This window comes from Agelaius phoeniceus, chromosome 1, assembly GCF_051311805.1.
Source record: "Agelaius phoeniceus isolate bAgePho1 chromosome 1, bAgePho1.hap1, whole genome shotgun sequence".
NCBI lineage: Eukaryota > Metazoa > Chordata > Aves > Passeriformes > Icteridae > Agelaius > Agelaius phoeniceus.
The window spans coordinates 145638412-145653707 of NC_135265.1; the positions used below are offsets into that span (position 1 = coordinate 145638412).

At 40.8% G+C, this 15296-nt stretch overlaps 1 protein-coding gene across 3 annotated transcripts in view; it reads right to left on the reverse strand.

Moving 5' to 3' along the window:
- Positions 1–14435, reverse strand: part of ASAP1 (ArfGAP with SH3 domain, ankyrin repeat and PH domain 1) — a 113359-nt gene extending 98924 nt beyond the window's left edge. Inside the window, exons 1-2 of one of the 3 annotated variants that reach the window (XM_054631493.2) lie at positions 14280–14435; positions 13675–13804 (exon numbers count right to left, since the gene is read on the reverse strand). In XM_054631493.2, coding sequence (XP_054487468.1) covers positions 13675–13800 — 126 coding nt within the window. In that variant the 5' untranslated portion in view covers positions 13801–13804; positions 14280–14435. Of the gene's footprint in view, positions 1–13674; positions 14232–14279 lie in introns of those variants that run through there. The other 2 variants (XM_077189024.1, XM_054631501.2) reach the window with 2 other exon arrangements.
- Between the last annotated feature and the right edge of the window lie 861 nt (positions 14436–15296).

Genomic DNA, 15296 nt, shown 5'->3' on the forward strand with positions numbered 1-15296 from the left:
TCTTCCATGAAGGTTAAGTGTCCAGTACATCAGTGTTTTGTAAAGTTTTCTATGGTCAATTAATACATTCAGTTGCCTTCCCATGGAGGCCTCAGTACTCTCTTCATTCAGTTAGGCTACTCAACTTCAAGGCAAGTTCTCAGAAATTAACAAATTCCAATTACTTGTCATGTGGAAAACACACAACATGATTTTTTGATTACCTCAGAAATTAAATTCATTAACTGGACAGAGACAAATCCACTTCTCTAGCATTCAGCTGACCAAGAGATATAAATTTCTTATTCCTGCAATTGCTTTCACACACAGGAAACAACACTAAGAAGACTTTCAGCATGTATAAGCAATAGTTAAAAATTCACACTATCAAACCCTAGTATTTTATACATTTAACTCATCTACAGATGTTTTCAGAGTGATCTAATCTTTATTTTAAAACTCTCAATCATGGTCAAGCTTTAACTACATTTGTAAATTCTTTCAGCAGAAGCACCATAAACTCCCCAAATGGTGGAATTATTCAGCAGGTTGGTAGAACAGTCCATAATGACTGGGAAGTCCTTCAAACACACTTTGTGAGTGAGTGAGCACTTCACTCACTGACATACAGGAATCACTAACACGAATAGGGTGTTTCTTGCACCTAATAACATTCACTACAGGTGCATCTACTTACTTTTAAAGCCTCAGGCCAAGCTCCAGCTCTCCTCAACTATGAACAAAGTTCAGGTTTTCTTCCTCTACCACAAGATTATAGGTTTGTTTCAAATTAGAGAGTCATACAGCAACTTGATGAGAGAACGATACTCCAAAAGGTCCTGTTGAGTAAGACTAAAGCACAACCTTCTGGTTTAACTTCTGGCACATGGACAAAGGTCCAGGTGCATGTTTACAGCAGGCAAAATCACTCTATCAAAAAGGCATCCACCCAGATATCTTTGTACACATTGTACATGTGCTTTCAGCATACTTCAACTACAAGCAAAATGTCATCACTCCACCCAGTAGTTTCTCAGTTTGAGTCATGAACCAATCATTGATTTCATATTAATGCCCAAGTCTGTAATTGTTTCCCAGGTTTATAATATGAACTGTGCTCTGCCCCAGCTACATTGTATTAACTCCTCATTTCCCTTTACTTTTCTCACAGGGAACACACAGGGAGTGTTTCAAAGGAACAGCTGCATTGCTATAAGAACAATCACACTATACCTTGCTCACTGCAGGACAAAAGAGACAGTTCTAATAAGTACTTGTCAATTTTATTGATGAGTTATCTAATGGCATACATTCATCTGGACCCAATGAAGTAGCACCATTACTTGTAGGAACAAGTTATATGTCATGAAGCAATTGAGATCATGACAGAAAAAAATAAGGCAGGACAGCTTCTTTATTGTTACCATCAAAAGGCAGCAATAGAGAACAAAAAGTAAATCAAATCAAATTGAAAAGGAATACACAGAAAGGGAGAAAATTGCTTTGTATGCAACCAGGTTTGGCCTTCCACACAAACATTAAAGCTATGGAAAAATACTCATGATTTTTAAGATTCAAAGAGACATTAATTGCTTTCATATTTACAATATGCACAATATTCACTGATTCATTTTAAAGGAAGCTGCTTTGCTGCAACTTGTTGCCTAATTAAATAGGATGAGAAAAACAGGAAGCTGTACTAAACTGCACATGAGTTCAGCAAATACAGCAGGCTTTGCTAAAGTAAAGCAACACCACTACAGCTGTTTTAACCACAGAAAAAAAAAATTGAAAAACCTGTCCTAGACATGGTGGAAAAAGCAAGCAAGGAAGCATATGGAGCACTTCAAATGAAATGGGGAGACAGGGAAGGGCAGGAAGTGAATCTGAGGGTTTAAGTCAGCAGCAAAGAGCTTCATTAAACCTGCAAACTGTCAGCAAAGAAAAAAGGGCATTTCTTCTCATGTTTTCTCTGCCAGTTTAAACAAGGTCTCCTTCCAAGCACTTCCTGTGAAAGCTTGGCAAAAAAACTGCCACCAGAGGATTATAAACATTTTTAAAAAGGAGGATTTAGAGAGATCTAGCATCTCTTTCCTTATTACTGTACTAGTGAGCAGACAATATTTGGGCACTTGGGCTTCTGCAAGTGACCCCACCCCAAAAGATTTTACTTCTCTGTATGCTTGAATCACATCACTTAAGGAATACCATTTTTTCCAAATCTGTGAGCAGACAGTTCTGGTATCATAACAGTGAAAAATAATTTAAGTAGGTCTTAACATCAAAGAGTCTCTTTAGGCTTCTTTCATCCCTCCCTGAAAGAGACTAGAGGTGGGGGAAGAAAAACCACAACCAACCAAAGGGGCAACAAAAAAAAAAAACCACCACAAAACTTCCCCTAAAAATCATACCATTTTAAGTGCTGCAGCCATGACAACATACTAGAAAACTAAAATATATATATATCCATCTGCCTTGCAAAAGAATCAAAACTTTATTTTTTTTGCCCAAGTAGCTTTCCCCAAATCAAATAATAAAAGTTTAATTTTGGCAAGGTCTCATATGAAGAACAATTTGCAAAAGAAATCAAAGCATCATTTATAAGGTTTGGAAAATGCAGTGTGTAAGACCAGTTTTACAGTAAAAACAAACAGCTTTGTCAAAACATTTAAGGCAACTTCATTCAACTTTCTATTTCTAGTTAGCTATAAATTCTTGTCTGCTATAAACTCATTGTCTGTTTTAATACATTTCAACTTCATGACTAACACAGATAATATAAATTTCCAAGATAAGAGATTGAACAGCAGACATAGTCAGGATATCCCACTTGCATTGTCATAGCATCATCACTCTTCATTTAACAATTTTCCCCATAATTTTGACACTTAGTGAGGCAAGAAAAATACAAAGCCAAAACACAACCAACAGCACCTGTGTAGGTTAGATTTAAGCTACCTCCTTAAGAATTCTTAGTTAAAAGTCATCCATTCCCACTGATTTCACAAACACCATCACCATTGTCTGTTACATTATTAACAGCAGCAGGATGGACCATCATGGTCCTGCTTACAACGTGGCACAGCGTGGCACAATTTTCACACTCTGTTATACTCATCCTGGCATCATTTAACTTTATTAAAATTCAACACTTTCATAAACTGACAATTAACAAACAGTTTTTGAAGGTTGTAAACAGGCACTCTGTCATCACTGAACAAAAGCATCCTAAGTTGCTTTTAACATCACCATTACATTTTTCTAACAGCTGTCTTCATTTCCTCACTACACACTGCACAGAACAGCTCAACTTCTTTCATTGTGTGGTACTTTCAAGCCTAGGACACTGACATGTAGAAGTATTAATTAGAATGGGTTTGTTTGTTTGTTTTGCATGAGCATGTAGTTTGATTGTCATGTGATTTTTATGTCACCAGCCTTGACTTCTGTAAGGCCTAGGACATGGTCACACACAACATCCTTGTCACTCATTAGGGAGAGACAGGTTTGATGGATACAGGTTGGATGACAAGGAATTGGCTCAATGACCACATCCAAAGTGTTTGAATCAATGGCTCAACTTCCCGCACCCGGGTCCAGGTAATTCCCTCTATCTAAAGGCTGGGGGATGAATGGATTGAGAGAAGCAGTTTCAAGAAAGCCTTGAGGATTCTGATTGTCAAAAAAAAAAATAAAATAAAAATCAGACATGAGCCAGCAATGTGCAGTTGCCAGTTGTACCCTAGGCTGCACCAAGTAAAGCGTGGCCAGCAGGCTGAGGGAGGTGAGGCCCCTCCTGTAGTGCTGTGTCCAATTCTGGGTCCCCAACATAAGAGGGACATGGGTCTGCTGGAGCAAGTCCAGAGGAGAGTCACAAAGATGATCAGAGGGCTGGAGCACTCTCCTGTCAAAGCAATCTGAGGGCACTGGGCTTGTTAAGTCTGGAGAAGAGAAGGCTCCAGGGGAACCTTATAACACCTTCCAGCACCTATAGGAGGCTACAACAGAGCTGGAAAGAGACTTTTTCCAACAAGAGCATGTAGTGATAAGACAAGGGGGAATGGCTTCAAACTGAAATACAGTAGGTTTAGATTAGCCATTAGGAAAAAATTCCCTATATTCAATGATTTTAGAAAATGAGGTTTTTAAAACCTAATCAAAATAGGATATCTAAATCCTAGTGTAGTCTCACAACAAGACACAACTCTCCCAACAAACAAAACCTGCTATATTTTATTCTTTCCTGCCTCCCCCATCCCTAGTAAATCTTTTCTGTAGCACTTCAGAAAAACTAAGTTTTATATTAAGGACATTTCTTCAGGTATATTTCCCTCTTTAGTCCAAAATTCTTGCTTTGAGGAAAAAAAATCAAATGATAATTTACCTGAAAAGTAAAATATATTACAAGAAGAAAGAAAATTATTATAATAAATTCAAGGTGGGACCTCTAGAATTCAAAATTCAAATCACCTTCCTACAAAGAAAAGTTAATAATAAAAATTAACCCAGCAGAGACAGAGTTCAGCTCTAATATAGTTAAAACTTTACAGAATAAATTAGCTTTCTAGAAGTATAGATTGGTCATTTAAAAAGAATCACATAATTTTCCAACATTCAGTAACTACTCAAACTATTCCTAAAAATCACACAAAGTCCCAACTTTGATAAGCTTTTTAACTACACTTTTGCAGAGGTGTGAGTAGTATCCCATTTTCTCTATTAAAGTAGTCTCCCACTGAAAGAAAAAAATATCAATTTTCTTACACTCGTTTTATTAGGTTTAAATGTGCTGTTTTTCCAAGAATAAGCTCACTGTAAACTCCTACCTGAAAACACAAAAACACATTCATGAAACTAAACAACCACTTTACTTTGCCTCCTTATGTTCTAAAAGATTAAATCATGCAGTCCAAACAATTTTAAGGAGCCTACTTCTACAGTCAAGTGGAGTTTTGAATGTCTCTGAGGACAAGAGGTTTCACATTCTCTCTGAGCACTTGTTCACCAGACTCATGGTTCAAAACAAACAAGCCCCCAAAATAATAATAATAATAGAAAACCACAAATACACCCCCTCAAAACCTTCTCAAAAGTAATCAGAATTTCTACTCTATCAATTTTCTGCCTTTACATATACTACATACTTGGAGAAATCAATATGACCTTCCCTTAGTCTCTTGTCTAAGGCTGAAGAAGTCTAGTTTTCCCTCATTAAGTGATGTGCTCTAGGCCCTTAATCACCTTGGTGATCCTCACCTGGACTTGTGGCAGTCTGTAATTTCTTTCATGTATTGGTGAACCTCAAACACAGTACTTTAGATGTGGTCTCACAGTTCCTGACAGGGGGGAAGAATCACTATTTTCTAGCTGTAACTTGACTAACACAGCCCAGTACGTGGCTGGCCTTTGTCACTGTGAACCCACACTCAACAGCTCATCCACCTGAGTCCAAGGTTCTTCCTCAGAAAACTGTCCTCTGGCCAGCCTGTACTGCTGCACATGTATCCATCTACTACAGCTCCATCCATCCCTGGGGCAGGATTTCGTATTTCTCTTCAATGAGTCACACAAGGCTCCTCCTGTATCAGGCCACTTCTCCAGGTCCCACTGAAGGGTGACTGCTGCCAGCAGATTGAACAACTTGGTATGGTCCAAATAAACTTGATGAGATCACACTCAAGCCCACCATCCACCCAATTAAAAGACACCAAATGGCTCTAATCCCAAAACTGATCCTGGAAGGCACTGGTGCCACTTGCAACCGGATGCCAGCTGCACTTTGCTTCATTGACCCCCCCACTCTGGCTTGGCCACCCAGCCCATGTCCCACCCACCCTGCAGATCCCTTACCTGCTCCATCTCTCACCAGCTGGGACAGAAGGCTCCCACAGCACACCATGCCTAAGGTCTGACAGTCCTACAGACTCTTGTTTAGCAGGAAGTTACCTCCAGTACCATACTGATTTTTAGCTCTTAAGCAAGAGAAAACCAAGAAATTAAAATACTCTACTGGCATTGAAAGTTTCTATTTCTGCATCAGAAAGAGTTTTATATTTCTTCCGTTAAGAAATGTTACAAGAAGGATAAAACAAGAAAGGTCAAGATAGAGGTGGCTATTTAGAAGAAAGAAAAAGCATACACTTTCCAGCTTAACCACAGCAACAGCACAACTTCAGGCCTCTCTTTTCATCACTGACTAAGAGACAAGAAGGCCACGTGCACCCACATGCACATCTACGTGTGTAAAGGGGGAAATGAAATCCTTACATTTTGTTGCTTTTTCACGGGATCATTAAAGGATCCATAATCACCACAATCAAGCCCACTGTACTCCAAAATCTTACTTGTCACAATGCTTATACAAAAGCTCAGCATTAGCCCACTGATAGAGATATTTACAAGCCATTACATATAGCTATAGATAAATAACACAGATCAACACTCTCTCTTTAGAAATATAAAATAACTGTTTGTTGCACTTCTCAGCAGGGAGTGGACTTCAGCTGCACTCCTTCAGGAAAGGAAACTCATGCCATTATCTCAGGGGTTTTCCTTTCTACTCACCAGTAAAATTTAGACCTCTTGGCCAGTATCAAACAAACCTGGCTGAACAGTCTCTAAGAGAAGTACCAAAATATGCTACTAACTGGACTCTGAAAAGTTTTCCATGAGATATAAAAACACTATTAGTTGAGAGCCCTTTTTTTAGAATATGGTTATACTGTCTACCTTTGCACTTAAACAATACTGATAATTAGCATTCTCAGCTTGATTCTGCCTAATGGTTTTATTGCAAGGCACTATTCCATTCAAAATGAGATGCTATGATCTTTCTTACAATTATCCTCTGTAAATTTGCTTCACATCTGCTGTTTAAAAGTATTAAAAGCCATCTTTATTCATATTGTTACAAATCACAAAGACAGTTATGAAAATTGAGTTTTACTCTTTGTACTAAGAAACATACTGGAAATTAAATCAACCAATCTCATTCTGTTCTGAATCATTCATGTGCAGTCCTTCAGTGACACCCTGCTGAAATACAAACATGGCTTTGTGGGTTGTTTCCCCCTCTCTGTTTTCTTCAAAGTACTTTTTCATTGCTCTTTGACTACGGAAGGTGTCTCCACAGGACTCAAACCTAAAGATTAAACTCAGCTTTAAGTTGTGTCACTTTAAGTGTCTCCCCTCCATCAGGGCCAAGTTCCCATGACTACATGGTACACACTCTGTCAGGGTTTATCTGCACAGCATACTGAACAGAGTGCACCAAAGAGCACTTTCACAGCTTCCTAACTGATGAGTAAACATGAAGAAGATTGTTGGGAGTTCAAAACAAGAAGCAGTACTTCTCAAAAAAACATATGAGGTACCAAATGCACTAAGTACTTTCATAAATATGCCTAAAATGAATGCAAATTCTCAAAAGGCAAAGCTAATTCATCGTCCATGACTGAAACTTTGAGCTACTAGCGAGCGTTTCTTATTTTTCCGAACATCAGTCACATTTAAGTATAAGGAGATTGCCTGCTTATTACAGACAAATGCTTTGACTGCTATCAAATGAAGGGTAAAACTGATTACACACTAAATGAATAAATACTGTAGCATGCAAATATAAAAGCATCCTCAGCTGCATTTTAAATACAATACACTGCTGTCAACTCCATCTGTATCACATTTTCAGTACTGTGATTGGGAGCCACCCATGTGCTCCCACTGTGGCCTCTGCATTTCAGAATGCTCACATGCCCATCTTTACATCTCTGCTGCAATTTGTCATTCAATGCAAAGCAGCAACAATTATCCTGAGTTTTATTACCTACACAAATAAATTTTTCTAATCCGTTATTTTTAGGATGGTTTGCTATCGAAAGCATATTTCCTAAAAAACTGAAGATTGCCTGTGGTCTGTTACATAAAAAACCAGCTCTGAAGTACAAAGCTCTCTATGATGCAAGACTGCTTCTAACTGCCATAAGTAATAATTTACAAGATTAGGAAAAGCTGAGTTTGGATGCTGTTGGACCTCCCTGGATTCATCCCCTAAAAATAAAAATATATTTTAATTAAAAAATGGAGAAATGCAAAGAATAGGATGTTCTAATTTATTTGTTGCAATTATATAGAAGTGATGCTTCAAAAGAAATTTAGTGATAGAAATTTTTTCTATGATTTATTTCTCTTGACACACACACACACAAGATAGATCCTACTCATCCAAGCCCAGGGTAATGAACAAAGTCTATGCAGAATACCAGCAAAAGTTGAATCAGAATGGAAATGCTCCTGTTCTCATGCATGGTTTCACCTGCCTCCCTTGATAGAACACTGTCACTGGAAAAGGATCTTGGGGTGGAAAAGTGTATGGAATCACCACAGAAGATCTGATGTTATAGCAGTCTCAGAGCTATACAAGTTTCAACAAAATTATAAGGAGGAAAAATGCTGTCTCCTCATCCTCATGCCAAAAGTCCCTTCTCACAGCAGAATAAGAAATAAATGCATAAACTGAAGCCCACAGGGAAAGCTACATATGGGAAACTGTGAAAATGATTCATACACAACACATTTTGAAAGAAATTTTTTTAAAAAGGCAAAGCAAAAAAAGCAACAACCCCATACTTTCCCCTTTCCCATCTCTAATCTTAGAGATGTGTCCATGACACGAAGAAGAACATGAGAAATCTTCTCCTTTCAAGCTATGTTAGATTACACCAGACTTGCACCAAGAACAACAAAATGTGTATGAAGCTGAGCAGGAGCCAGACAGTCATTCTTTTAGTGATGTATATGCACACATCTGTTGTGGGACCAGCCTAGACTGACAGACTGCTGTGCACAGGCAGATCAGCACAGTGAGAAACAAAATGAGCAACAATCATTGCAGGAATAATGTTGGTTTGGGTTTTTTGTAATTAAAAACCAAAACATAACAAAACCAAAACCAAAACCTGAAAGCAAAATGCAAACGTATCTGCAGCCAATCTAATTGTCAGAAAACAAATTTTGAGTTTTCAGCTTCTCACTCAAGTGGAAAAGAAAGGAAGAAATAACATTAATCATTTAAGATGTTCAAGTATTACAGAAGTACAACAGTGAAACAGACATTAAACTGCAAAATCAGCACCATCCCAACTGAAGCTATTCTTTATTTTATCATCAGCTTCTAGCTGTCCCTTCATATCTACCAGCCTGACTAAAGAGAATTTAAATATTTAAGCTTAATCTCTGTCTCCAGACAGTCCTGCACAACATCTGCTACTTTAAGAGAAAGACTCAGAACTGCCTGGTCATGGTAACTGAGCTATCCCTTGAGTGCAAAGATGTCCTTTCAGCTGGAGCTGGGACACAGCAGAATGATAATCAAGACGGTCTTGTGGTGATCCCACATGTGCACTACTTATTCTCAGAACAGATGTCATCATTCTCTAAAAATTCCAGCTAGCTCACAAAGTAATATTAACTCAGTGATTAAAATCAACTTTTCAAAATCTATTTGAGTAATACAAATCATGGAGCTTCTGTGGATATAAAAGCATGTCTGGTCAAAACAAAGCAGAGGCTGTATTTTAAGAGAACTGTATCAGTGATCTGTCTGTATTTACCATTTAGGCTTTTTACTTTATAAAAAAGTAATTAGCCATCCATTTACATATGCAATAATTCCCTCATCATATGATCATTATAGATTCATACAATGGTTTGGGTCAGAAGAGACCTTAAAGAGCATCAAGTTCCACCCCTGCCATGGGCAGGGACACCTTCCACTGGACCACGCTGCTCAAGGTCCCATCCAGCCTGGCCTTGAACACTTCCAGGGATGGGGCACTCACAGCTCCTCTGGGCAGCCTGTTCCAGTGTCTCACCACTGTCACAGTAAAGAATTTCTTCCCTATATCTAATTCAGTTTAAAGCCATTCCCTCCTTCCTGACACTCCACACCCTTGTAAAATGTCCCTCTCCAACTCTCTTGCAACCACCTATAGGCCCTGGGAGGCTGCTCTAAGGTCTGCCCAGAGCCTTCTCTTCTACAAGCTGAAAACTCCAACTCTCTCAGCCTTTCTAAAGAGCAAAGGTGTTGCATTCTAAAAGAAACCTCCCACCTGCATGCAGAAATATGTTAAAAATACATTTTTTTACATGAATGTCAGATTATGCTGAAGAAATCAACAGAAAGGAGTACAGATTGCAAATTCTCTCAAATTTGACCTATAGTACAATATAATGGTTGTTTCTCTCTTTATGAGTTTGAGAAAAAACCCTATTATTTTAGCAATAGAATGAACTTGAAAATGTGTGTTTACTTGGAGGCAATTACATAACACTCATGCTCTAAAAAAAATATATTATAAAACAATCTTGCAGCTCTTGTTAATTACTGTTAAAGAGGCCTAAGCCTGGCTAGAAATATGGCAGGGTCTTTTTTTTTATTTTGGTGTGTCTGGATGATAAAAATCAAATCTTGGTCTCTTGAAAGGAGAGAAAATCTTCATAAATTTCAGTAGTTTTAAACAATGTAGCATGAAATTTTCCTATTCAATAAACTGCTATAGAGTAGCATGTTCTTTCAACTGTCTTTGATTAATATTATGACAGATTTAAATAAAGTTTGGGTGGAAGATTTTCTTTTGTTTTGTCTTTTATTTAAATAAGTTGAGAACAGAGAAGTCCTTTGGAGGAGCTCTTCCATGGTTCTCATTTTGTGAGGTATGTCTTTGTGCTTTGTTAGGCCTTCCACTGAAAACTTATTGAATGCAAACTCAACAGAATCAGTAAACATGTCTGCTCTGATTTTTCAGTTGAAACTTGTTCCAAAATTGCATATGACTGGATGCAAAATCTCCTCTGAAAATGATTTATATAGGAAAAAGAGTGGTAACTAGGAGATAATATGTAGCAATTCACTCAGCTGAACACACTGCCCCTCTACTGATGGACAAGCAAGTGAGAAAATCAGCAAATGAGTCCATCACCTCTTATTATTTCAGAAAACTTGTTAGTTGTGATGCAGGAACAGTAAGTTGAACAATTTTTTAGTAACTTCACAGAACCAGGTAAAGGCATCCACACAAAACCACTTCTTTTTCGTCACATTCTTTATGAAAAGGTTTTTCTTATCTAGCTACTGATCTGAGCTACAGCAGGAACTACAATGGACTCAGAGGCTGGGAAACAGAGCTAACTTTCATGAAATCTATTTAATTTCCCTTGCATTTCTGTTCAGAAATAGTTCCAGTTTGCAACACTGCTTAGAATAAAGAAAATTATTAGTTAATCCACAAACTAGCTTATGGTCGCAGAGGTAGGTGCAGGTTGTGCTGAATTAAATTAGCAGTAAAATAACCTCAGATCCTTCAGGCAGCAGCGCCATAACAGCACGGAGCCTGACACTGCCTGCAAAAGCCCAGAGAGAGCTCCAGCCCAGATGCAACATTCAGTGAAAAATCAAACAGCTGCAAGGATGGAACCATCCCCTTTGCCTTAACACAGCAGGCTCACCGCTGAAGTTCAGGAGCTGCTTGAGGAGTTCTTAGGTCACTCACAACACATCAACAACAGCAGCAGGAGCTACAGAACACCCACTTCAACCATTGGTTTTAATCCGTGTTTCACAGAACTCACTGCTTTAGGTAAGCAGGTGTAGAGAAACCAACCCAGCTTGAAAGCAGCAGCAGTAAAACCGTGTCCTCACTGTAATTGTAGCTTGCATGCACAAAGACTCCAAAGGAGCCTTTTGCTAGCCACATCCTGACTGTATTTCCCCATGCAAATTATTAACTATAAATTTGGGAGAGTTGCAGATTTTTTGCACATGTTACAGTAGAGCCTGTTTAAATCTTGTTTCCCACCAAATAAAGCTTTTTTGTATTTACAGATAATAAAAAAATAATGCAAAACAAGTCCAGTTTAAACTGCAATCAGTTCAAATAGGGCACATAAAACAGTTATACAAACAAAAGAAATTCAAAGAAGAGCAACACAAGCAACAGAAGTACCCACCATTCTTTATTCCTCGATTTATTGTCAAATCTGACATAAAAACTTCAAAAATACACACAGTCCACACAAATAGTGAAGAACACTGTGTATTTATCTTCTACATTTTGTTTCTCTTTGGAAAGGCATTATCACATTCAGCCTGTACCGATGTATCTCCCAAACCATGAAAGCATTGCACTGTATTCTTACCCTAGAAGTAAGTCACCAGTGATGACAAAATATGTATTATTTAACTCTGTGCATGCTGTCAAGTGTATTAATAAGCATATCAATGTCTGTACCTATTTCACATAGTTAAGAACAGGGGGCAGCAATTCTGTCGAACACTAACCTAACAGGTTGATTCTTGAGAAATTTATCATGGCTTAGTTACAAGAGAAAAGAAAAACCAAACCAGTTACAGTTATGAAAAAGTTACAGATGTTAATCTAGGTTACATAATAAAAAGAAAATAGATAATTCTAAATGTGAACTTACAATCACTCTCGTCAGTTGCCCCAGACAATAGCACTGTTACAGTTTTGAACATAGACAGTTTTTATATTAAAACTTCAGCTGATCTGAATCGTGTGGCATTATATTTCCATACCCAAGACTATCAAGCAAAAACCATAATTAAATAATTAATACTCTTTCCTTGCATACCAAATGTTTTGCTCATGCCAACACATTCAGCAGAACTAAAAGACTCTATTAAATCCATCTCCTAGATACGCGCTGGCTCCTGAAGAATCGACAAATAGTTGATGAACTAAGTGTATAATCCAAAATAACAACTAACTGCAACCTCTGCAACAATAGCAAAAATCTGTCTTCTTTCAGTGTCATCATGCTTGGACCTTCAAGCAAGCAAAAGGCAAGAGAAGAGCGGTACACTGTCTTCTTTTAAAGTCATTTGGAAGACATTTCCTCATAACCACTGACCTAGTCCATAGGAAATCACTCTGAAACATCAAATAGGAAGCAGTGGACTGATATTCCTTGGAAACCAGCTCTGCAAGTTTACCCATTTTCATGGTCCTATTTCTTGACAGCAGAGCAGGGTGAACATTTAAATGACGCTCATAACAAGCATGAAAAAACCCCAGCACTGAGGCTTCAAGGTTGAAGTGCTGAGACCGTATATAATCTCTTCTGCTGCATTATTTTGCTCCTCTCCTTCCACCAATTCTGTTTTCATATTATTTCCCTCTCTTCACATTCATCTCTTCATCCTTACCTCATTTCTTAAACCAAGTCTCCCTTGGCAGATTTCTGCAGTCAGAGTTCTGTGCTTACTTGATGTAATGAGTGGCTGGGGAAAACCTCTACTAATGCTCTCAAACAAAACTCACCCTTCATCTTCCCTCTGAAAATCCCAACATTCACGCATTTTTTTCTACTGCAACAACTGACAACACTGAAAACACCAAGAAGTACCACAGCAACATTGTGTTTTACGCACTAATCTTTGAGACGCCAGAGCAGGAAAGCTTTCTGTAACTAGCTCAACACAAGGGCAAAGTCCCACAATTAAAAGCCCAGATTACATGCATACCAACGCCTCTGGCTCCTGTGGATTTGGGCGGGTGGTGCTGCCCCGTCCCTGATGCTCTCTCAAAGGCATGCAGAGAAAGAAATTAATAAAATGGAACAAAAAAGAGGGAAAATGATAAAAAGCAGGGGATAGGGAGTGGGGTGTGGACGATTTACCTCTTCCAGCAGCGTGACCGTGTTCCTGCAGTTCTGCAAGCGGGTGGTGAAGCTGGAGGTGGTCGGGGAGTTGTAATCCTCTGTGGTCTCGGCGATGAACTCCGACACGGTGATCTGGTCCGGCATGATCCTGCCCCACCGGTAAAGCCCAGGAGAAGCCGGGCACACAGATCCGGAGAGAGAAGAAGCCAAGTTTCGAGGGGAAAGGTGGGGGAAAAAAATAAGAAAACGAAAAAAAAAAAAAAAAGGAGAGGGAAGAAGATGTTAACAGCCAGCAGAGACCCGCAGCATCAAAGCACCGGAGCCGCAGAGGGAGGCTGAAGCTTCGCCCTCTACATCCAGCCTCTCCCCGGCCGCCCCCTCCTCCTCCGGGCAGGAGGTGAAGGGGGAGAGGCCCCCGCACGGCGCCCCTCGCTCGGCCCCGCCGGTGGGGAGCGCTCCCGCGGCCGCCTCCGAGCAGCCCAGCTCGGCCCCGCCGCGGCGCTGCGGGGAGGGCGGCGGGAGGGGAGCGGCGACCGCGCCGGGCTCAGCCCCTTTCCCCACCCGCGCCGACCCCCCCACGCCCCCCGGCCCGGCCGCTGCTCCCGCCCGCGTCGAGCACTGACTTGTGCGGGCTCGGGCTGCGCCCCCCGGGCGGGGGAGGCGGGGCCGGGCCGGGCGCGGCGAGGCCGCGGGGCCGCGCTGACGGGCACCGCTGACGGGCACGCGCCGCCCGCCGCCGCTACGCGCGACAACGAGGAAGCGGCTCCGCGCAGGCGCGGCCGGCGCTCCCCTCCCCCGGCCCCGCGGTTTCTGAGGGGGGGAGGCTGCCACTCTTTCGTTTTCTTATCATTAAAAAAGGGTTTTTTGGTGGGAGCTGACACGGCGCGGGGTGCTGGGCTGCGGTACTGTCCCTGAGCGGGAGAAGGAGCTTCCCGCGCCTCTGACAGCGGGGAGGGGAGGGACCCTGCCCGCCTCGGGCTGCGGGTCCGCTCCCGCTCCAGGGAACCCCCAGGGCGAGTCGGAGGCTCTCTTGTTTCTTTATTTCCCTTCCTTACGTCCGTCACGGGCGGTCGGAGCCCATCCGCCGGTGATGTGGAGCCGAGGATTCGTGCAGTTGAGGGAGCCACCCCTCTCGGCAGCCTTGACTGCATAGGTTTTTACGCTCCTTAGTCTTAGTTAATTTTTAAGAAGTCCTGCTATGATTTAGAGAAGCCCTTGAAGTTGCTATTGCCGATTTTGCGTTACAAGCTCTGTGCCTGAGCCTTGCCAGAGCAGAGCTGTCTCGGTGCTGCCGTGGCCGGGTCGCCCAGCCCAGCGCGGTGGCCCCAGAGCAGCGCTGGTCCGAACCTGAACCGCGGGTTCACAGCCCTGTGTTCATTCACAAACAGTATTTCTGAATAGTTAACATCTCCTTTATCCATTGTTGTATCATGTAACTCAGGGAACTGGCAGACAGACCTTTTTTTTTCTTTTTTTTTTTCTTTTTAAAGCTTAGGTTTGGGGTCCCATATGTTCATTTCTAAAGAAGGCTAAGTCTCAGGAGGCTCAAGTAATTGTGGTCATCTGCTGCATCAGTGTGATTTATTTAGCCATACTGTGTGATTCCTCCTCCTTGTATTTGGGATTCTCCCCACACAAGG